The 23764-nt window shown below is 44.0% G+C and overlaps 1 protein-coding gene across 9 annotated transcripts in view; it reads left to right on the top strand.

Annotated features, from left to right (window-relative positions):
* Window positions 1-4531: 4531 nt before the first annotated feature.
* Window positions 4532-23764, top strand: part of MTMR14 (myotubularin related protein 14) — a 42726-nt gene continuing 23493 nt past the window's right edge. For 3 of the 9 annotated variants that reach the window (XM_036877521.2, XM_036877523.2, XM_036877524.2), the window contains exons 1-7: window positions 4532-4799; window positions 6537-6685; window positions 11652-11760; window positions 17217-17292; window positions 17603-17663; window positions 19162-19284; window positions 20318-20391. In XM_036877521.2, coding sequence (XP_036733416.2) covers window positions 4644-4799; window positions 6537-6685; window positions 11652-11760; window positions 17217-17292; window positions 17603-17663; window positions 19162-19284; window positions 20318-20391 — 748 coding nt within the window. In that variant the 5' untranslated portion in view covers window positions 4532-4643. Of the gene's footprint in view, window positions 4800-6536; window positions 6686-11651; window positions 11761-17216; window positions 17293-17602; window positions 17664-19161; window positions 19285-20317; window positions 20392-23764 lie in introns of those variants that run through there. The other 6 variants (XM_036877529.2, XM_036877522.2, XM_036877520.2 and 3 more) reach the window with 3 other exon arrangements.

Here is a 23764-nt window from a genome sequence, read left to right as displayed (position 1 = left end):
TTTCTTTGGGTAATTTCCTAGGAGTGGAATTCTCAGGTCAAATGGTATTTCTATTTTTAGTTTTTTGAGGAACCTCCATATTGCTTTCCATAGCGATTGAACTAGTTTACATTCCCACCAGCAGTGTAGAAGGGTTCCCCTTTTTCCGCATCCTCACCAGCATTTGATATTCCTAGACTTTTAGATGTTGGCCATTCTAACTGGTGTGAGGTGATATCTCATTGTGGTTTTAATTTGCATTTCCCTGATAATTAGCAATGTAGTGCATCTTTTCACATGCCTGTTGGCCATCTGAATTTCTTCTTTGGAAAATTGTCTGTTCATATCCTCTGCCCATTTTTTAATCAGGTTATTTGCTTTTTGGGTGTTGAGGCTTCCCTACTAATCTTAATAAATAATCTTGGTTCTTGTTTTGTTGATCACTGTAGTGAGCTTTGTTTTCCACTAATAGTTATCTCTACAAACTTGGCCACTGCTGCCCTAAATACTTTGAACAGGGTAGTCTGTGGCCTAACCAATTTCTTAAGGGGTTTCATCATAATGACAAAAACAACCGGGAACATAGACTCTGTGGTGAGAACATAGAAAGAGTTTGTAGGAACGGGTTGAGTGAAGAGTAATTGAAGGAGAGAATGGCTTAGAAAATGCAAACAGAACTCTGAGCACCTGTCAGGAGAAAGTATGTCCCTATTTGAGCTACAATCATTGAAATTCAAATGATTCTGGGTATGGTTGGCATAGTCCTGTGCCTGGAAAACCCAATAATCCTGGCTTGCTATTTTTTCTACAATAGCACTATTTTTAGCCCACTAAATCCTGAATGAGCTAGGCAATCTCCAGTGCAGGTGTGCATGGGCACTTCTCCAATATCAGTTGCATTAGAATCATCCTGAGAGCCTGGTAAAGTACAGGGTCTTGGGCCCCACCCCCAGGGGTCTGATTTGTTGACCCACGGTGGGATCCAGGAATCTATAATTTAAACAAACTTGCCCATCAGTGTGATACAAGCATTCCTGTTTCTGAGAAAATTGGTTTTCACTTATGAATTATGCATTAAGAACCTATGGTGGCCCAAGATTCTTCCCATAGTAAGCTTATTGATAGGAAGGAGAGGGTTTTATTAATCCCTGTATTCTGGCCAAAACAAGACTTGTCACACAGCAGGACTCCTAGAGAATGTTTGATGAGTAAATGAGTCACCGTCCCCACTCAGCCCTAACACTGCAGAGTGGGCACCAAGGGGAAGAGTGTGGGCTCAGATGCAGTCTGTCTGACTGAAGAGTTCTGCTGCCTTGGTCACAGGCCCTTACTTCACCTTCTCCGTGCCTTTGTTTCCTCAAATGCAAAATCGAGTCAGTTAAACTTAGGAGCAAATGAGGTACCATATAAAAACATTACAAATAATGCCTGACACATAAGTATGTTCTAGATACAAGTGTAAGCTGTTAGCATGATGATTACTCTTTTGGTAGTTTCAGCAGCCACCATATATTGGACACAAATTATGTTTCAGGCACCCTGATAAATGCTTCACATAAATTATCACATCCCATTCTACTAACCCTATGAGGCAGAAATTACTGTGCCTATTTGCCAGTGAGGAAACAGACTCAAGGGCAATACTTTGCCCATAGTTACATGTTGATGGAGCTAGAAAAGTTCCGCATGGGCCATTCTGCAACAGCAGTTTCCAAAGTGGGATTCTTGGATCAGTAGCAGCATCAATGAAAACTTAGAAATGCAAATTTTGGGGCCCCATCCCAAACCAACAAAACCAGAAACTCTGAGGGTGTATTCCAGCACTCTTTGTATTAACAAGCCCTTTAGGTGTCTCACTGAGTTCTGATACAAATTCAAGGCTGAGAACTTCTGTGCTGGAGGACCACATGTCTTCTGCCCAAATCATCTACAGTTCCTACTGGGGAGGCCCACCAGGTTTTTCAAGTGTCTAAATGTACAAAATAAAATTAAGCAAATAAACTTAACTCATGTCAAACATAGTTTAAATGACTTTAAAACAGATTTAATGAGAAATCCTCAAATGTATCTTAAGGAAAAAGAACTACAAAGCAAATAAAAGCTGAACTCAGTAATCATATTATTAGTAATAATCTTGGTATTGTTATTTTAGTACTGTTAAAAACAAGACAACAGCCCCAAAATGGAGTGGCCTATGATAAGCACCCATGTCACCAAACAAAGACTTAATTACAGTTTCAGCTGCCCTATAAATGAAATCTTAAACTAGTCATTCAGGAATCACTTGATCAGCACCAGTTGGTAATCTGCCAGATAGACTTCTGCCATCCCCTAAAGGAAAGTGACCTTCCATGACCTATCTGGTTATTTTGCCTACTGTAACTTTCTTGTTCGCACTCCCTTCTACCTACAGAAGTCTTTCATTTTGTACAGCTCCTTGGAGCTCCTTTCTGTCTGCTAGATTGGATGCTGCGTGATTCATGAATCACTGAATAAAGCCAGTAAGATACTTAAAATGTACTCAGTTGAATTTTGTTTTTTAACAGTTTTGGTGGTAGTGATGGGATCTGAGGCTGCTGATGGTTCCTGCAACAAGAAACACAGGTGTTAATACCTGGTAAAACCTTTGAGTTCTTTTTCTTGCTGTTTCCAAGGGCTTGTGTGTAAGTTCCTCTGGGAACCCAGCCCCTCTCTCTTTGCACTGAGCTCTAGATCTAATTGGCTGTGGGTCCAGACTGATGGGCAGCTCTAACAAAGTACTAGTCCTTAGTCCTTGGCTAGTCTGTGGTTCCAGTCTAGGGCTTAGTGGGTCACCCTGAGCTGGTTCCACCCTGAACTGAGTCCCTAGTCCTCGGTTAGCCCACAGTCTTGATTTGTTGCATTCTGCTGGTTTAGTCTGGAGTTCCACATAATGTTCTTCATGTAATTGTAGATTAATGATAATAAAATGAAAAAAAAAACCCAGTCCCAGCGACACATCCCTCTCAGATATTAGTTTGGCTCTAAGAGACCCAAGTTAAAGATACGGGATATTCAAGTTTCAAAGAATTGAGCACACCTCCTTCCAGCACAACTGCTTATTATATGTCTAAGAACTATGGTCCTGGAAGTTGGAGATAGCTACAAAAATGGAAAGATCTTACCAAGACAGCCTAGAATAATAATGGCCCTTATGGGGTATGTTCTAATTAGACAAAATTGTTTGTTTAAGAAGTGTACTTCAAAGTAATGATTCCCAAATCAACAACTAGTATGAGATTTAATTGGTACTTCAAAAGACTTCAAGATTCCAAAACAGTCTTATTGAAAGATTCACTGCAAAAGAGCAGTAAAAATTTAAACGCACAAGAGGTACCTTAAAACAAAAGACTCGAAGACCCTTGGACTCCTACTGCTCCTCTATCCTCCTTCACCTGAGTACTCACAGTCCACTAATCCTCTACCTGATTGTCTTTCCGCTCGGAAGAGACTAGAAGACCATCAATAAACCTATTAGTGGCCCAGCTGAAACAGCTCCAAGGCCAGAAACCTAAACAACTAGCCTCCCCCATTGCACTCTCTTAGGTGTCCATCTGAGAGGTCCATCATCAAAACACCGGCCCAGCATGCAGTGTCTCATTGGCAGTCAACCAGGACGTGGGGAAAATAGATCGTCTTTGAAGGTTTTGTCAAATCTTTACACACCAACTTGACTCCCCCCCATATCTACCCTCGAAAGAGACCCCCAAATGGACTTCTCCCAGGATTGATGTGATTCTGAGGGATTCTCTGGTGAACTACTACCATTTATTCCCTTAAAAAGCCAAGGAGAAACTAAAATTAATATTAATGGAATCCTTGCCAAATTCTGGCAGCTACTGGGACTACTCTAAACCCCACTTGCTCTGGAGTCTACAATGGGATCCTGGGAAAACTGGCAGAGGCCTGAGAAGGATATTCTTAGCGGATGTGGAAAGATTGATTAAACAAGATAGATGGGTCTATGCTGATTATTGTTGAAAATGGATAATAGATACATGAGGGTTCATCACACTTTTCCCTCCACTTCTGAATGTTTGGAATATTCCATTAAGAGAGAGAATCATAGAATTTCAGGCCAGTCACGACTCCCGGTTTCTACTTCCATAAAATGGGTTGACTACAGGAACACTATAATCACAGGAACATTGTGAGGAGCAGTGCAAGCAAAGCGCCTTATGAAATGCTGTCTTACGATTGCTATTATGGTTGCCAACACTACTTACCTGCCTACAAGAGTTCCCTCCTCCCCTCCCTGTAATGGTTTATCCCACTCTTCTCTGGTTCTTTCCCAAGATTCCTTCCTCCCAGTGGCCTCACTGCCGGGGCCCCTGTATCCTCAGTGGTATAGCCCGATTTCCCTAAGGGAAACCCCTGGGGCGGAGCACAAGTTATCTGCGAGTGGCCGCGGCTCCCTCTCCCGAGGCCACTTGGACCGCTCCGCTTGAGCCGGTAATCAAGGGGCAGGGCGCGAGTCCAAACTCCGATTGGCCGGGGCCGAAGAAAACATCCGGCAAGGTGGGGCGGGGCCGGAAGTGGAAGGAGAAGGCGGTGGCTGAGGGTGTTCGGGAGGTTCCGGGCTCGGAGTCAGGGCTCCTGGTGCCATGGGCCGGGCTGGGGTGTGCTAAGGGGACGCGGGGTGGGTCATGGCCGGCTCTCGGGCCGCCGCCGCCGCGTCGGCAGGGCCCACGGCTTCTTCGAACAGCCCACCTCCGCAGGAGCCGGGGCTCGGGGAGCTGCTGGAGGAGTTTTCCCGGACTCAGTACCGGGCCAAGGACTGCGGCGGGACGGGCGGCTCTAAGGTGAGTCCGGGCTTATGGGCAGAAGAAGGTTCATTGCTCGAGAAGCTACGGAGAAAGGCTGTCAGGGGTCAGAGGAAAGGGAGAGAGCGAAATTCCCAGGGTCTGGCCCCGGGGAGTAAGGGTCGGGTTTAAAACCCAAAAAAGAGGAACTGGGGTCAGAATGAGCCAAGGAAGGATGGCCTTTACGTTTGAGGCAAAGGGTTTAGAAGTCAAGGATCAGAGCTGAGGGGCCATGTTCAGAGATTAGAGAGGAATAGATGAGGATGATATTCCCCTGCATCAGGTGTGCGGCAAAGGCCCCCAAGTCTAAGAAAACAAAGTCTAGAGGATTCCTCCAGATCACAGGTCAGCACGAAGAGTCTGGAGTATTGGAATGGAGCTGGGAGATGAACGGAGGGTGTTCTTTCCTGTACAGTTTAAGTATGATTTTAGACCTAGGCTCATCCCTTTTCTTCCCCTGTAGAACAGGAAGATAGCCCGCACACTGTTCCTTTAAAAGCAGGTCTCAGTCCCTCATTTTTCTACCCTTGGGATTCCCTTAGTCTCCTTATTGCCAGACCTGGAAGTCTTCTATTGTGGTCAGACCATTCCCATCCTAGACACTGTCTGGCAGTCTGATGGAAATCTTGCTGACCCTGGCATCTTTTATTCCCCCACGTGGTTTTGGCAGATTTAGCATCAGGTTTTCCAGTGGGATTCTGTTCCATCATGGGCCACGAAACTCTGGTTTGGCTCCAGAGGTTACCTGTGCTAGGACAAACTGCAGTTAGCATCTGCTAGTCTCTGTAGTAACCCAGGGAAGACTTCAGTATTGGGTGGTACTTCCCCACTCTCCAAACCGCCAAGTATTTTTCATAGCTTAGCCTGAAGACCATCTGTTTCAGCATCATCTGAGGTACTTGTTAAAAAGAAAGATTCCTTGGTCCCACCCAGTCCAACAGAGTCATGTTTTGGAGGGTGGGAACATGAAATCTCTGTTTTTTAACAGACTTCTTAATGATACTCATGCACCTTAAAATTTGAGGATTCCTAGTTTTTTCCTCTTGGTTGGTCTTTTTAGTCTTTGGCTGTGAAGAGGCAATGGTTTTGCTGGGCCCTTTTTCAATCTTACGTACCCCTGAAGATTAGGGCTGTCCTAAGTTACACCTGACTTTCACTGCAGCTGGCCTTAAAGCCTCTCTGAGCCTCCTCATCTCTTGCAGACTTCTTGAGATGGTGTTAATGCTTTTTTTTCTAGTGGGCCTCCCCTTAAACTGTGAACAAATCCTTGCATTTGGTAAGCAAGTGGTGTTGTAAGGAGACAGCTTTATCTGCGGCTTTTATTCATTAAGTAGAGCTTCTAGGTACTGATCTGTGGCTGGAGAATGGGGAAGAACCTGGAGCCACGAGAAGACAATGGATTAGTTCCAGTTACAGTAACTAAAGCAAGAGTTCTACATATTTTATGGATTATGGACCCCTTTGAGAATCTAATGAAAGCTGTAATCCTCTTTCAGATGTTTAACAGACACAATTTCACTGCAACTTTAAGGGGTACAGAGTCCCACCCAAAGTGTACCACATGAGGATTAATGAACTGTTTGTTGAGGCCCTGTGACCCAGCAACATGTCTCTCCTGGCATTCAATGATTATCAGAGGCATATGTCATTGCTTGTGACATCTCCAGGTCATGAACCGCCTAATTCTCACACTTAGAACCCCAGAATCATTATGCTTAGGCCTCCTCTACTGTGCAGGTTGAACGCATTGAGAAGAGATGTCTGGAGCTGTTTGGCCGAGACTACTGTTACAGTGTGATCCAAAATGTGAACGGGGATATCTGCGGCCACTACCCACAGCACATCGTGTTCCTGGAGTATGAAAGTGCTGAGAAGGAGAAAGACACGTAAGCATGATGTGACCAGAGTGTGCCTGTCTAGGAGGTCTTGACAGCTCATCCCAGGGTCAGGAAGCTTGCAGCTGGGCGGCGCAGACTCACTTTCCCTAGATGTTAAGCCATATTGGCATCTTTGTTTATTTCAGGGTTTGATAACTAAGATTGCAAGGTAATGTGATACAGAATGAGGGGTTGGGAGTCACAGCCCTGTATTTCTACTTCACTCCCCCCTTAGGGTTCATTATCCCAAGATGGCTGACCACACACCTCACCTCTCAGAACCTCAGTGTCCTTTTTTAAGAGGTGTGGGTGAGAGGTATGCTTTGTTGACATGCTTAAGAGCTTGAGTTCTGAAGTCAGAGTTCTGAAGCCAGTTTACATGCTGGCTGCCCCACTTGCTAGGTGTGTAACTGACTTGGACAAGTTATTTAACCTCTTTGTCTCTTAGTTTGCTCATCGTTAAGTCTGTACTTCTATGTAGAAAAGTGACTAGTGCAATCCTTGATGATAAATGGGGCTATTATGAGCCTGATGTGTTTGTTCTTAGAATTAAAAATAAGAGCTACCATTTATGGAGGGCCTACCATAGCCTGAGTGCTTTCTGGGTGGTAACAGTTCATGCTAGAGTAGACCTAAAGCACTTGACATGGGATGCAGCCCGTAGGTAGTAAATGTTGTTTGGCACTAATAAATAACACAGCACTGAGGCTCCAAGAAAGGTTTTATGTTGATCTCAAAGTTTGTTCCCCTAGTTTTCTTGCTTGCTGCTGATATTAAGGGAATTCCAGGAGCTGTTGTTAACAATATTTGTGAAAGCTTGGTCCCATGTGTGCGATTTTATGAGTCCTAGAGGAGAGACATGCTACTAAGTGCAGCAGGCCCCCTGCTATTCAAAGCATGCCCTTTGGAGCATCCAGGAACTGGCCAGAGACTCTGACTTAGGTTCCAGAGCCACTGAATCAAAACCACAGCATAACAAGATGCCCCAGTGATTTGTGTGCACATTATAGTTTGAGGAGCGCTGCCACTGGCAGACTGGGGATAACAGTTAATTCTGCCTAGTGTGTCTGTGTTTTGGGAAGATCCCTTGTAGAGCTCCTTTTCAGCTGGTATTGGAAAGATGAGTTGGAGTTACCCTAAAGTGTTGTTAGGGACTGATTTGTGTAGGGTCTTGAGTGTGGACTTGTAGGTGTTAGTGGTTTTATTGTACTAGTATTCCCTGAGCACTCATTAAAATCACTGATTCTAGGGCCCCTGAATCACAATTTCCAGAATCTTCACTCTCAGAAATCTCCCTAAATGAATCTTACATGTGCTATAGCCTGAGAGCTGCTTCCGTGGCCTCTGGGAGCCAGAGAAGGCTTTTGGGCAGAAGAACGACCAGCTCAGAAGAGTTTAAGGACTAAGTCTTAGTTGCCTCATCTGTAAAATGGGATATTAAGTGTGCAGTCTCAAGGTTGTGGTGAGCTTCCCTGATATGAATGTATTAGAAAAACAAAATATATGTAGATCATAGAAATTGCAACATTCCTCAGTTGTATAACAACAGAACTTGAGGGATCCCGAGCCTGAAGAATTGGGCTTTGTATGGCCCTGTTATTTACAGTTCCTGTTTCTTCCTGACTTCTTCCAGAGTTTGGTGAATTCACCTTCTACAAAGTCTTTAAGCTGAAGTTTCTGAAAAATAGCTCTTTTCCCTTGGCCTTGCCCTCCTTTCCACCCTCTTCAGTGCTCGCTGGTGGTTTTATCTCAGTTCCCTGATGGCATTCTGATAGTAAGCCCAGCTATAGTCAAGGTGGTTCTTCTCCAACTTGACTTCATGAGTGAATCACTTAGGGCTCTAGTTACAATGCAGATTCTGACTCAGTCTATCTGGAGTGGGGCCTGAGCTTCATTTTCTAGTAGGCTCCCAGAAGCCAAATCAGGCTGTAGTAGCAGTACATTAAGGAACCTGGTTTTGGTTGCCTCACAGAAGCTATTTCTGAAAGGAAACAAGTTCAGTACTAATTTAGTCTAGCCCTTAAAGAGAAGGAAACTAACATTTGTTGAGTGCCACTGTTTGGCAGGTGTTAGGGTTTCACACACTAGCTCACTCAAGTCCCACAGCCACCCAGTGGAGAAGGTCATATCACCCCCATTGTACAGAAGAGGAAGTTGCAACCCAGAGAGGTAACTTACCTTTGCCCAAGATCACAGAAGTAGTAAGCAGAAGGTGATTAAAAGCCAGGTCTCCCTTACTCTGCTTTGTCCATCTGTCTGCCTTTTTTTTCTGTCACCACCATGGTTCTTCCACTCCCAGGCCAGGGCCACTGAAGTATATCCCTAGTCCTAGAGGAGTTATGGGAGTTCATTTTTACTTCTCACCCCTTGCAAGGCCTTGAAGTAATCCTGAGTTGGTGATGCCTGTTTGTAGAGGAGAAGGGAGTACATGCCTGTTTAGGTGGAAAGAACTTTTTGCTCCTTTTACATACCTGGCTTTGGTGTTGATATGACATTAATTAGACTGAGTTACACAGGTAGAACTGGATTCAAGAAGTGGTTTGGTCCTGTTAATTCACCTCCCCAGTTTAGCCCACCATCTGGAAATAGAAACCTGGACGGGGATCTCTCAACAGCCAAGATGTGTTTGTCGACAATTGTTCATTGAGCTACTGCCATGTGGCAGATTCCTGGGATCCAGTTGGAAGCCCTACCAGGTAGATGAAGGCTCTATAGTTAGGTGTAGTGAGATACACCACTAATAAGTAAAGACACTGTTAACAAGAGTCAGAATTAGGGGAAGTAAAACGAGGCTTTCTGAGATCAGGGTTAAAGTTCTGCACGCACTTATAATGTGTGTATGTTGTGGTAGTGCCCCCTGCACCCCCAATTTTTGGACACCATCTGGGTGTCCTACAATTCAACTCTATTCTGACACTCTCTACTTGCAGATAGCATCAGATTCAAGTTAAGGGCTCAGGCCCACTAGAGAAATATAAATATGCAAGCCTACATTTATTCATGCAAATGTGAATATCATGTGCCAGATACAGTGCAGTGCTTAGCACTGTAAGAAAAAGATCCTAAGGCCAAGGAGTAATAAAAATACAAACAGGAACTACTGAGAACAGAAACTAAATTGCTTCTTTGACGGGGGGGATCAGGAAAATAAACCACCAGCTAGCCTAACAAGGGAACATGTGCATGCCTCTACGTTAAAAACTTCCCAGAGCCCCTAAGAGGGAAATACTGGCATGTTCTCTGCCTTGGTTTGGTGGAGAGTTTGCTGAATGGAAAGACAACCTGGGAGAATCAAATGCGGTTTTAAAGCTTTCAGAGCTCAGAGGGAGCTGGTGTGAGCTGAGTAAGGCATTTAATACCAGGTGGTGCTGACCAGATCTGTTAAAATGGCATGGGTTCACCAAAGGTGGGAGGAAGACAGCTGTGAGCAGTATTGTATGTGCTGTTTTATATTCTCAAGGTGTCTGGGTTTAAGTATGGGATTGTTTTGTACTGAGATGCCTTTTATTTCATAGAGAAACTGAGTGAGGGGATAGAGGCAGAACCCCTCTTTCAGTGAACCCTATGTTTTCTAGGGTCTGGCTGGTTGGTCTGTGCCGTCCCATAGGCACCTTGAAGAGGTGTTAACCTTCAAGTTTGCCATTCTCCCTTTCTTCCTATAAAAAAGAAAAAAATATTCATTTCAAAAGTAACATCTTAAATCAGACCTTACAGAAAAATACACCACGGAAACTATAAGTCCTCTTCCTTTACCCTCTTGTTTTCTTTCCAAGGTCATCAGACTGTTGCCCCAGATTTTTATTTAAAGCCCCCTTTCTAACTTCAGTTTCAGATCCCCACTTGGTTATATTTTTAGTTTAGTAACTGTAGCTTGAGAATATATCGGTGAATGCTGCTAAGAAATCAACAGTGTTTTTAGAAGACTTTGTATTCTTATTAGTGCCAACAGCATCCAGATATGCTTAAAAAGGTACCACATATATGTGGGAGTTGCTAAACTTATTCTAAAATGATTATTTGTGTGCATGTGCCATGTAATAACAGGGATCCCTGGAATGATTGGGATGCAGAAGGAATTAAATGCCCGCTAGAACTTGACCTGGAAGCTCAGCCCTTATAAGGAAGGAATATGAGTGTTTTCTCTCCCTTCTACTTTGTTACTCTGCATAGTAGAGTAACCCCAGACCTTTTTAACTTTCCTACCTTTTATTTCTCTTGCAACCAAAAATCTGACTGGCTGATTTTGGAGCCTTTTGCTAAGGATCGGCAAGTGAATCTGTGAAAGTAGACCCCTTATTTTAGGGATCTACTGATTTGATACAATCTGATATGGTTGTGACTTGTTGGAACTTATTACTAAACCTCTTTCATGTTCTAGAAGCTCCCTTGCCAAACCTGGTGCTTTAACTACTATGCTTCAATGCCACAAAAAGCTTCTCTTTCACCTTCTTTGCTCCAGCATTCTCTGCTCTGTTGGCTATTTGGACTGTTAAAGATAGTTGGAATGTTGAGATATCAGAGGCTAATAGCCATATGGAACGTGAACCACCTTCTTATCCTGCCCTCATTGCAAAAATGGCCCTAAGATTTCCAGAGTGTCCCCAGGGCACCTCATGTCTACCTGCGGGAGTAAAAACCTGAAAACCCTAGACATAATCAACTTTCAGCTTGCTATGTATATTTTTGTATTTTGTATACCATGTCTTCAGAGTAGTTTACCTTTTTTTATCTTAAAGGTTCTGAAATCAGGATGACTTAAATTTTAATACCTATAATATAACACTTTTTCCTTCTGCTGAGAAATTTAATATATCCATGATCTAGAATTTAGGAACTAGAGCATTTATTAAATTTAAATGAGTATTCACATACATGTATATAGACCTTGCATGGAGTCTGTGTGAACACATGCACATACCCTCAAAATGCCTACTTAAGAAGCCAGCCTGATCTACCTCTCCTGCCCATGCCTTAGGTTTCAAAGCACCGTGCAAGTGAGCAAGTTGCAAGACCTCGTCAACCGCAGCAAGATGGCCAGATGCAGAGGACGGTTTGTCTGTCCAGTGATCCTGTTTAAGGGCAAGGTAAGACCATGCCATAGCCCTATACTCCCTGAGGTCCTCTTCTGGGGTAACTGGCTTAAAGTAAAGTGTAAAGTCATCTTGTTCTTGACATTTGCCAACTGAGTGTTGGGCTGGGTGCTGTAGGAAGCTGGCCAGACAGCAGACAAGTTCTGGTACCACCTTCAAGGGTGAGTCTAGCTAGTAAAGGGATAGTCACACCAGAGTACCTCACTTGGTGTTTTGTAGCCAGACTGCCTAGGTTCAGATACTGGGTGTTATTCCCTCGCTGTGCAGGCTTCAGTTTCTTCCTCTGTGAGATGGGAATAATAATCATGCCTACATCAAAGGTTTATGGAGTAGATTAGATCAAGCGAGTTAATACATTATTGTTTGTTCATTCTTTAATCACATAACTCACCACGTATTTACTGAATGTGTATTATGTCCTAGGCACTGGTTCAGGTCTTAGGATACACTGCCATGTAAAACAGACAAAAATCCTTTCCCTCATGGAGCTTACATTCCAATGACTACTGTTAATTTGCCTCCCCAGTGTGGTCTCATTTCACTTATCTTTCTTTTATCCTCTGGTGTAGTTGATGTTCCCATTTTGGAGATGAAACAAAGGCTCAAAGTGTTTAAATAACTTCTTCAAGTTTACTTTCCACAGCTAGAGAGCTGGGATTTGAACGTATCCCCCAAACTCCCTCAGGCTACCACACTGTAATTTAGGGTCACAAAGTGTGGTGTAAGAGGAACTTGTAAGGGGCAGCAGTGTGGACTGACAGACAGATGGCCTTATTAAGTGAGCAGGACTTGCCTGGAGAGCATCATAGGACAAGCAGAAGTGGGTGGGAGGGTATTCTAAGTAAGTGATGCAACGTGGCAGAAGGCATGGAGGCAGGAAGGAGAGAGGTCAAGAGACCTCCCTGACCAGAGAGGAAGGTACATGTGTGCATAAATGATGGAAGGAATTGAATGCTGGGAGCCACATACCCACCAAGTGTTTGCATTTACCAGAAGAACACTGGAACAGGAAAACAGGATGAAAGTAGTGGATTGAGGAAGCTTAGTCCAGGAGGAGTGAACTGAAAGAGAGAGCGTGGAGGAGGGGAGGGAAGCCAAGGATGCAGTCTGTTTATTCATTTAGCCAGATACCTGAGTACAAGCATGGTGGTCCCAGTGGCTTACGGACTCCAGCTGCAATTACCTAGAATGAGTGGTGAAGGGCCAAGGCCATGGGAAGGAGACATGTGAGGCTTATTTGGTCCCTTTGTGCCTTTCTTTTGTAAAATGGGAGAAGGGCATATACAAAAGGGGAGGTAGGAAAGGAACCTTGACTGAAGGCTTTTTTGGGCAAGTTGATTTTAGGGGAAAAGTATGTATGGAAGTTAAGTCCCAGAAATTGATCATCCTAAAACTTTTTTGTTCCCTCTTCCCCTTTGGAAAGATTTTGCATTCTTAGAAGTTACCAGAACTCCAGTAAAGACCACTGCTGTATGAAGCCTAGCGCTTGTCACTAGAAATTACGTATGAAATATACCAGTGTTTGCAAAGTGTATTCCATAGAAAATTAATTTAAGGATATGCTTGTGGAAAGCACTTCCTGTCAAACAAGAATGAAAATTACTTCATACTAGATTTGGCTTAACCCCCAAGCTCCAGATTCATAAAAGTACATTGGTGTGTGTACACTGATATAGTAGAGGCTTTGAGAAGCTCTGTAGTAGACACCTGTGTGGCTTTCTCAAATCTGGTGTTTCTCACTCATTTGTCCACAGACCATAAGTAGGGAACTTTTCCTAAATGCATTTTGGAAATGCCACACTGAACAGCTCAGTCTAGTGGGACTGCTGAATGACAGATTGTTAGCAGTTACAGACTATGCAGCTCTGTGGGAAAAGAGCCCTAAGCCAGCTGACTTCAGAGGGGGGCCAGTGAATTGGAGGGATTATTCTGAGGAGGTCATTAATCTTGATTTCTTCTATTTTGCATCTTCTTGTCCAGGCGGTGTGATATCATTTCATACCCTTTAGCTTCCCCTGACTCAGTCGGTGTTCACTTACTTAATATCCCCTTATATATGCTTTATTCTAATTGTGTGTTTGAATGTCTCTCATTTCGTCTCTGCTATAATCCCTCTGAGGGCAGAGGCCTTGTCTTACTTCTGTTTTCCCACCCTTAGCAGAGTGCCCGCCCCACTTGTGAGTGCAAGTTCAGCAGGAAGAAGCAATAGTGGTCCGTGTGCTAGTTTCTAGGGGCACAGAGATGAATAAGACAGTCCCCGGTCCTTGTGGAGCAAGTGAGTGGGGAAGACAGGCATGTGAACAAGCAATTGAGAGGGAGATTGGGAAGAATGTCTTCTGTTGTGAAATGGGGGGGTCTCATCCTCAGATATTTGGCACACAGCAGACCCTTGGTAACTAGTGGTGCTAGCAGTGTTTTAATAAGCTCCGCCACACCTTCAGAGGCACCTGCATCTGCCAGGTTAGGGTAGGGAGGTATGTTAAGAAGTGTTTACTGCCTGCTTCCCTCAGCACTAAACCCAGTTCAGTCTGGCTAGTGCAACTGAGGAACTAAAGGCTTACATTTATTTCATCTCAGTTTTGCATTTTAAAGCTGAGGCAAGATTCTTTTGGTTGAACACAATATGATTTGGGGACAGAACTACTTTTTCCTTTAAATGCTGAAAATAAAGCATCTTGGTTGAGATGTGCTGTAAGTGTACATAGGAGATTTTGACCATTTAGTACAGAAAACATAAAATGTTAATAATTTTAAAGGGATTATATGTTGTAGTATTTTGGATATATTGGATTAAATGAGATACATTATTAATTTTTTTTTTTAACTCAGTTCACGCATTTAGGGTAAGATGTCTTTTCATGCTGTCTTTTCTCCCAACACTTGTATCTAGCTCTTAGACATCAAAGTTGGGACAAGTCATTTTTCTCTCTGTTTCCTCCCTTTTGTGATGGGGACCAGAGATCAGCCACTTATATTCTTCGTGCCAGAGTTGATTACTAGATGAGCAAATCCTACAGAGTGATATTCCTCATGCAGAATTAGAGGCCACTCCTAATTAAATAAATGGAGAGCATTCAGAATACATTGCTGCTTTTGCAGGGAAGAGCTAGTGCAGAAGTGATGGGTTATGACTTGGAGCCATGAGGCTAGCAGGCAGGGGTCCGGTGTTAGACTGCAATGTGGTACAACTTCCCCCATGTGCTGGCTGGGGACCTTTGTGTAGAGGTTCTTGCCCCATTTCAGGAGTTGGCCAACTCCCCCCCTTTTCTCAATCTGATAAGTCCTCTGGACCCAGGTCTTGCTGCCTCAATTACCAAAAAAACAAAGACAGATTGAAGGGACATGGGAGCATGAACCTTGAAAAGAATTCAAGAAATGGGCTCAAAACTCAAAAGCCAAAGAGCAGATGTGTTACAGCTCTGAAAATATTTAATAGAAGAAATGCAAAAAGACTGAAATTGGGTCCCCTTAGCTTAGATGGGGGAAGGTAGGCATGATAACACATGGCCAGTCGTACTCAAGCCACACACACCCTATTGTCTTGCTCTTAGGAATCAGACTTCCCTGTTATCATTAAGAGTTTTGAGGGTCCTCAGCCTGGGAGTTGACACTTCTCTGCTTTAGCTCTCTACTTCACTGTTCCTGATTACTGAGCTGTTGTGTTTAGAGCAGGGGCTTTTAACAGGTGCTGGAGAATGGTCCGTGAACTTGAAAGAGTTCAGGAATCCCTGGAAATGTAGGTAAACTATGGTGTGGGAAATTTTTTTCTGGAGACAGTTTATCATTTTCATCATATTTTCAAAATGCTTTTGGACCCAGAAAAAGTTAAGTAGCCCCCACCAAAGTATATCATGCTTAGGGCAGCAGGAATCTGAGGCCAAGACTATCTTCCTAGGTTTCCATGACAATGTTTCCACAATCCATTCTTGCCCCTAGCACTGAAAAAGCACCCCACTCTGCCCTAGGTTGTATCCAGGTGGTTTTTCTATTACCTGCCCATTTCCTGAGGCTGCCACTATCTCGGAGAGCCAGAAATGACCTGATGGTTCCCAGCCACACCACTTTCCTGTAGCAGCAAAACAGTTTCTTTCCCATTATCTTACCAGTAGAGAAGGAAAAGCCTTCAGGAACTATTCTGTCATCTTCCAGGGACCCACTTTTCATTACCAGGCTGGGTAACCCATTCAGAAATGAATTTCACCCACTCTGTCACCTTGTAGCTTCCCCCTCTCTAGTGTAATCTCCCTAACACCCTCACTGCCACCTCCAGCCTTTAGCTAAACTCTGGGCTAGTATGCTTCCCCATTACCACCTGTGTCCCCCCAATCCTCCAATCCTACTGGGTCTCATCGAAAAATTTAATTAAAGATGCATCCTTAAAATTAGATATTGACGTTCATGTTAGTTTCCTGGTTTCTAGAATCCTAGTTCTCAAAATGATCCTTGAGTGATGAGGAAAAGAGTAAAAGAACATGTAAGCACAATTACAGCTGCTACATTTCCTTGGTATGGAAGAGAGAGAAGATATGTTTGGGGGCTTTTTTTTTTTTTTTAAAGAAATTACATCTCCCTTAATTGATCCTTCTGCCTCAAAAGTTGCTTGCCCCTGTGCTAAACGGTTCCAAATAACGATAAGCACACAGTCTTTGGAGATAGATGGATCTAGATAAAATCCCAGCTTATCCCTCATTGTACGGACTAATGCACCACTTCACCTCCCTGAGTCTGCCTTTCTTCTCTTCATCTGTGGAGTGGCAACAGTTCTTGCCACATGCCACATCTCCCTTATGGACCCCTCGTGAAAATTGAGTGAGAGGAAAACGTAACATGCCCAGCATATACACTCATGCAGCAACCACCAGAGCTTGCACAAGTATACACATGACAACCACTCATCTGTCCATTACTGTTAGCAACACTCTGGTGCCACTCACTTAGGAAGGGATACCTCCTTGACAGAGGCGGTAGATTAAATTATAGGCACACTTCAGACTGAGTACTGTGGCCTTGATGATGATAAAACTTTGGGGAGTATTCCTAGACCCATTTTGCTGGCCTGAAAGAATCAGAGGAGTCCCAGGTGTTCCTTTAACTGTGCAAACTTCAGAAAACCATCTGGCTGTTGGTCAAAGGGTACAAGCTTCCAATTTTAAGATGAAAAAGTTCTGAGAATCTGATATAAAGCATGATGACTACAGTTAATAATTCTGTATTATATACTTGATAGTTACAAAGAGAAATGACCTTAAGTGTTTTCCATCACAAAAAAGGTATTATGTGACATGATAAATGTGTTAGCTAATGCTATCATGGTAGTGATTGTGCAGTATGTAAGTGTATCAAGTCAACATGTTGTACACCTTAAACGTACACAATATTATGTCAGTTATACTGGGAAAAATAAAACCTCAGGAAACAATCTGACCCTGAAAAATCTGTTTCTCTCCCAGCACATTTGCAGATCAGCCACACTGGCTGGATGGGGGGAATTGTATGGACGCACTGGCTACAACTACATTTTCTCAGGTGAATGTTGAGCTGCATCCTCTGTAGCTAAGAACAATACCCCAGTCATAGAGAATAGCCACCCATGGCCACAGTGGTGTAGGTAAACAGTATGAGCAGGCTTGGGGGAAACTGGGGGCCTTTTATCACCTGAAGAGATGCTTGGAGTGAAGAAGACTTCGGGCATATGGGGCATCTGGTGCTGAAAGAGACATGAGTGCTATACTTGGGGGGAGATGTGGGGCAGGTGAGGAGGGGAAGGTTGGTGGGGAAGCCCAGGGTGGAGGCCTGTGCCACTGCGTCAGTGTTGACAGGCAGTTTTCTCTGGCAGGGGGTGCAGACGATGCCTGGGCAGATACAGAGGACATCACAGAGGAGGACTGTGCTCTTCGGTCAGTGACAAGTTGTTACAGGTCTGGGCTTGTGTTGGGGACAGGGTGTCTGACCAGTAGTGGCCATTTTCATACGGATGGTGTATATTCATCATTGGTCCAGGTGAGTGGATTGGCTGCCTTCCTCCTCCTGCCAAGTTCATGCTCCTGAAATATGGTTGTTAAGTTCACCCCATAGCTTCACACTAAAACTGACTTTTTTGAATACCTAAGATGACTGTCTCCATCATGACTACGCATCATGGTCCCAGCCCTGGGGTTCCTGGTACCTCAGGTCCAAGAGAGGGCCAAGACATCTGTGTGTGTCTTCAAGACCCACAGTTTCTGGGGTGCTGGTGGCCTGCCTGCCAGGTGTCACAGCATACCTGGTGCCAAGGCACAGGACAAGAGCTACAGTCTCCATGTGGGAGACATAGAGACTGGAATTTCCACAGCTGTGTGACTGATTCCATAATAGGCCCTGATACAAAGAAGTATTTTAGGCCCCTTTATAGGGAAGAAATTGGCTGGTTCACACTTCCTACCTCTCCAGATATTTTCAGAAAACGACACTATAGAATATTTTGGAAAGCTCTTTTGCATTGCACCAAGTCTTTAACTGGTGTCAAGCATACAAGCTTGGAATGCAAACTGTGGAATGCATACAAGCACCCTAGTAAGGTCAGCTGCCCAAAAGGATGGCTTAGTGCATGAAAAGCCATCTCAATGTGCCTGGGTTCTGTCTGTTCATTCTGAGAGTAGTGACTCTGGCTTGTGTTCAAGAATGTTTGGCTCATCCCCCGACATCAGGTGACCTTTGCCTCAGCCAGGCTGTCTTCCACAGCACACACTGTTGTTGGTGAGGAGACTGCTGGGGACAGCAAAGCAGTGGGCATTTAAAAATTCACAGTGACTATGTTCTCATTCCACTTTTGCCTTTATCTGTATGACTGATCAAAAGTCAACCTGGGGATTAGAAAATTTTATCTTTCTCCTTCCCTCATAAGCCTGCTAAGTTGAGGGAATTCACTTGCTAGTATTTCACAATCAGCTGATAAAATAGCTCTAAAAAGTACATCTCCCAAGAATTCCAATCTGTTACATTATGAACAAGTCATATGGCTAATCAAAAATAGGGGAAAGAGGAGGGGGTGGAGGGAGATAAACTCTAATGGAAGCTCAAAGACTCTTATCAGCCACCACTTTGCTGCTTTTTAGAAAGAAAAGATTATCTTGAGTCTTGTGGCTTAATGTCAAGCAATGCACAAAAGCCCTTTCTTGATTCCTGACTGCAGATTGCTTCTTTTTGAAATGCATCCCAGAGAGCAGGGTAATCTCTTAGAAAGTCACCTTCTCTGCACTGGAACCAGTTGTCCTGTCTTGGCTCTTCCTCCATCTTTGGAGAAGGGAAACAGAAGTTCTTGCCAGTGACATCTGTACTGCTTGAATATGATCCCCACCCCCAAACTTCCCTGAGTCAACACACAATGCAACTTTTCCCTCTGGTTCTTTGTTTCAGAAGTTCCGACACACATCTTTTTGATAAGGTCAGAGGTTATGACATCAAGCTGCTTCGGTACTTGTCTGTCAAATACATCTGTGATCTGATGGTGGAGAACAAGAAGGTGAAATTTGGTATGAAGTAAGTACAGGGCACCTGCCCCACCGTGGGCAGAGGTGATGTATTCACAGGTGTGTTGGGTCAGTGATCCTACATGGCAGCTACTGAGGGCTCACTGCATAGTTAGCCTGGTGCTGAGGGCTTTCTCACTGCATCCTTCTCACTGTATCTTCAAACAGCCCTGCAAGGCAGGTTAGCCAAGGAACTGAAGCACAGAGAGGTTAAGTAACTTGTTCAAGGTCATCCAGGTAGCAATTGAGGGAGCCAAGTCTCTAGCCTGTGATCTGCTGCCTCCTCCTCTTAGATACCCTTGAAAGTTCTTCCCTTGGCTCAAGTCTGCACCATCTCTTTTAGAGATAGGTTAGAGTCCCTTTCTAAGTAGAACCAAAAAATCAGGGTATGCCCAATTTTTACTTCATGTGTGAACCAAATCTTCATATGATAAGGCAAAATTTAGGGTTAAGCTGATGAATTTGTAGGAATTTTTCCAAATTTTTATTATTTTTTGTAATATCAACTTGTAAGGTTGTCTTGGAAAAGAAGGCATACTGAGGTGAAGTTACAGCTCAGCTCTCTGAATATTCCCTTATCCTTTCCTCCTTTCACCTGTCAGAATAGCCCTAAGTCTTTCCTTTTCAGATGCTGTTTGTTTACGCTGTTCAGGCTTATCCTTAATGGGAGAAGACAGGAGAGGTGAGGGTCTCCCAAAGGGTTCCTTTTGGACATTGTCTCAGTTATCTGGCTCCTGTCTCTCCCCAGCCTCTAGGTCAGCAGGCTGTGCTGGCTTCATTTGCAGGGCTTAGCTGGAAGGTTGTTCTGCAACTGTAGGTCCTGCTTGTCGTGGCTGCAGTATTAGATGGAGAATAACCTCTCTTCCTTGATAAGTCAGGGTAAGGAACAGAGAAGTTTTATTTCTAAATTGTTCAAAGTGAGCACTGCTGAAGGGAATCAATTTTAACTAGTTTCTTTAGCAAGTCATTTAAGTTGTTATAACACTCTGGGGAATGGTGTGTATGAGTTGGGATGCCATAACACATTGTGTCCTGTCTTGTAGTGTAACCTCCTCTGAGAAGGTGGACAAAGCCCAGCGCTATGCCGACTTCACTCTCCTGTCCGTCCCGTATCCAGGTAGGGAGCTCTTTTAAGGGTCTAGTCAAGTGACAGGCTTCCTATGCCTGGAGGCTCTCAAAGTCCATCTATAAGCCTTTACACTTCGGTACATATGTGCCCCAGAGCTTTCTGGAAGGATCTTTGTGTCAGTCAGAATAGGACACTGGGTCTCCCAGTCGAGGGCTTTCATACTTAGGTTATGATGCTGTCTGGAAGGGGCTTTCCACTCGCAGGGATCCAGGGATTGAGTCCTGGCTCAGGTACTCATTACTACAACCTTGAGTGACTTACTTCACCTCTCTGAGCCTCATGTTTTCTCATGTGTCATTTGGAACTTGGAAAGGCTTAGCTCAGGGTTTTGTTGTGAAGATTAGATGAGATCATATTTATCAAAATGCTTTGTGCAGGTAAAGTATCCTGTTTCACTGTAAAAGGATATTATTAGTACTCTGCCTTATCAAGTAATCATGCTACGTTGGCCCATTTAGATATGAACCTTTGCATGTCTATCTTGCAATGATCGAGTTGTTTATAGAAATTACCCCAGGTGAGGCGCTTGTGTTGGTAGAAGAATTTAACTGCTCTGTCCCCAGTTGTACATGGTTGGTGACCTCACCATGTTGCAAAGCACTTTGGTATATATGGAGATAGCTGCATGTGTCTCTGTCCCACAGATGTGTGTGCCACATGTGGTCAGGATGGTATTCTCTGCACTGGATACTAAAGCTGTGTCAGCCCAGTTGGTAACATTTAAGCGTTCTGGCAATACATGCTTCCTTAGCAGTGGAGGCCAAGAAATCCTAACATCAAGACTTTGTCAACAGATAGCAGGAAGTGTACTTCTTATCCTTGAATCCTCTCTCCTGCTTCTGAGCACCAGCATCTGCCTTCAGTTCTGTGTTGGACCTTGTCTCTTCATCTTGGAGCCACATGGCCAAGATAAGGGCAAGCCAGTGACAGCAGGTTGCTGTATAGCCAGGAGGCCTTCTCCTTAGAATTGCAGGGTCATCCATGCCTAGCTGGGAAAGGGTATCCTCATCAGTGTAAGCTGGGGGTATTTGAACGATGACCCCTGATAGCCTCGTACTGTTATGGTAACCTCCACCAGAGTTGTCTCCACTCTTCTCTGCAGCTTAGCATTTGGTGCCATGTAGGGATGAGCCTGAATCCCAGCCCTAGCACCGAGTGTCCTTGAATAAGCCTCTTAACACTTCTGAGCATCAGTTTCATCTTCCATAAAATGAAGATAATGGTGCTTATTTCTGGGTAAAGTGCCAGACCCATCCCTCACAGGTACTCACTCAATAAACACCAGGCCGAATGATGGGTGCCTGGGAGGAAAGGCCCAGGAAGGCACCTCTTTCTTCCCTTAGGCTACTTGCAGCAGTCACAGACCATAATGATGCCACCATGAGCTGCACGGCATCAGAGCCACATCATGACAGGAGTGTCCCACCTGGGTGTCTGGAGCAGTTGGATAGCTCTAACACTGGTTTTCAGACCAGGATCCTATTCCCAGGAGATGCTCTGGGGACCCACTGACTGGTACTATGCTGAACAGGAAGGATCTTCACTGTCTAGGACCCATACATTGCTTTCTATGTGTATATTTAGGTTCTAAGTAGGACTTGGTTTAGAAAAAATGCATTTTGCTGGAAGTTTGAACACCACTGCTCCAGAGCAGTAAAACAGTATGCCGTCTACTGCAGTGTGACAACTTGTTACAAGACTCCCAAAATGTTACTACCCTTTGACCCAGCTATTTATTAGGCCATAATCAGCTAACTTGGGGATGAAGGATGTTAGTCATAATGTCCACGTACACTAGCAAAACATGGGAAATGTTTACAGTAGTCAGAATAATGAATATGAAAATTATAGTATAGCCCTTGATAGTAGAATGAAAATATAAATGATAGTAGAAAGTCAGAAAGGATGGCTAAACTTTTGATATGGAAAAATGCTTAAGATGCTAAGCAGGATACAAAATTATATAGTACAATCTCAACTATGTAACATTACAAAAAGTGCTTACATAAAAATATGAGAAGGAAATACACCAAAATGGGAAGGTGATGTGATCCATGAATTTTTTTCTCTTTTCTTCCCAACATATTTATGTACTACATCTGAGAGTTGTGTGTATGTGTTAATGGGAAGGTAAGTGGTATCAATAAAATTAAAAAACTGGGGTTCAGGGAGATGCCTTTGCACACCCAGATAAAAGGACAGGAGAAGCACTTTTTACTTGCTGTACTTATGTTACTGAAATTCTTTACATGGCTGTATTCATAACAAGGAAAAAACAATTACTGTTACCAAACTAAGTCATGAAATGCCCTTTGCTGCCATTTCGGGGGTCTGAGTTGACCCTCTAGTGATTCTGAAGCCCAGACAGGAACTCTGGTGCTATCAGTTCTAGCTGTGAAACTAACTTGAGCTCAGACTGATGGATGAGAATGAGAAGTGTTCTGGGAGCACTTTCAGGCACCAAAATAGAGTGGGCCAAAAACTGAACAGCACAAGTCTAAGTTGTTTCCTCTTTCTACCCAACTCCCATCTCTCTTGACTCTCTGTTTCAGTGGGTTCAGAATCCTGTTCAAGTAATGGATGTCAGGCATTGCCCTGGGTACCGAGTCTATTTTAATTCTGTTTCTCAACAAAAATTGCTTCTGTATCATAGGTTGGTCACAGCTTAGCCTAGAGCCTGCAAGTGTTGATTTGAGCAGCTCGAGTTTGGGAAATAGCACTTCTCAGGAGCTCTGAGAAATAATTGGTTATCTCTGCTAAACCTGGGCTCATAAGCTCAGGGCCTCTGTCTGATATTTATATTTCTTCTTTCTCCCAGTGAGGTACCTCAGAATAGACTGAAGTATTATAGCTGAGGACCATTCCCTGACTTCTCAGTCAGTGAGGGCCAGGGGATTACAGTGCAAAAGTGTGTATGAGATGAGAGCCACGTCTACAAAACATTCAGGCTGTGTCTCTAGACCTTCCTCTGCAAAGGAACCTTTCCTGTCTTCTTTGTGGTAGCCTCAGACAGGAACTTGGCCCACATTGCCAAGTGAATTATCTTGGCCTTGGCCACTTCCACAGAATTTGGGCAACTGTTCTTTTGCCTTTGAGGACCTAACCAGATCTGGACCTGTGGCCCAAGCCATGTCCCCTCCAAAGTTTGTGTTGGCCCTGGATGAGGAACTGAGAGTAACTGTAAGAAGCTGCCCTCAAAGTGCCTTCTGCCGGTGTTGTGGCTTGAAGCCCCAGTAACCCTGGATGCACACCATTCTGTGGTTTGAGGGCAAGCCTCACACTTTGAGCCAGGCAGCTGATTGTAAGCTGCCCGGCTGGTACTGTGGCTATTGGTGCCTCAACAGTATGGTGATAATATTAG

The sequence above is a fragment of the Manis pentadactyla genome, chromosome 1 (assembly GCF_030020395.1).
Source record: "Manis pentadactyla isolate mManPen7 chromosome 1, mManPen7.hap1, whole genome shotgun sequence".
Lineage (NCBI taxonomy): Eukaryota > Metazoa > Chordata > Mammalia > Pholidota > Manidae > Manis > Manis pentadactyla.
Note: the sequence above shows the minus strand (reverse complement) of the source record. Positions and strands in the feature narration are given on the sequence as shown.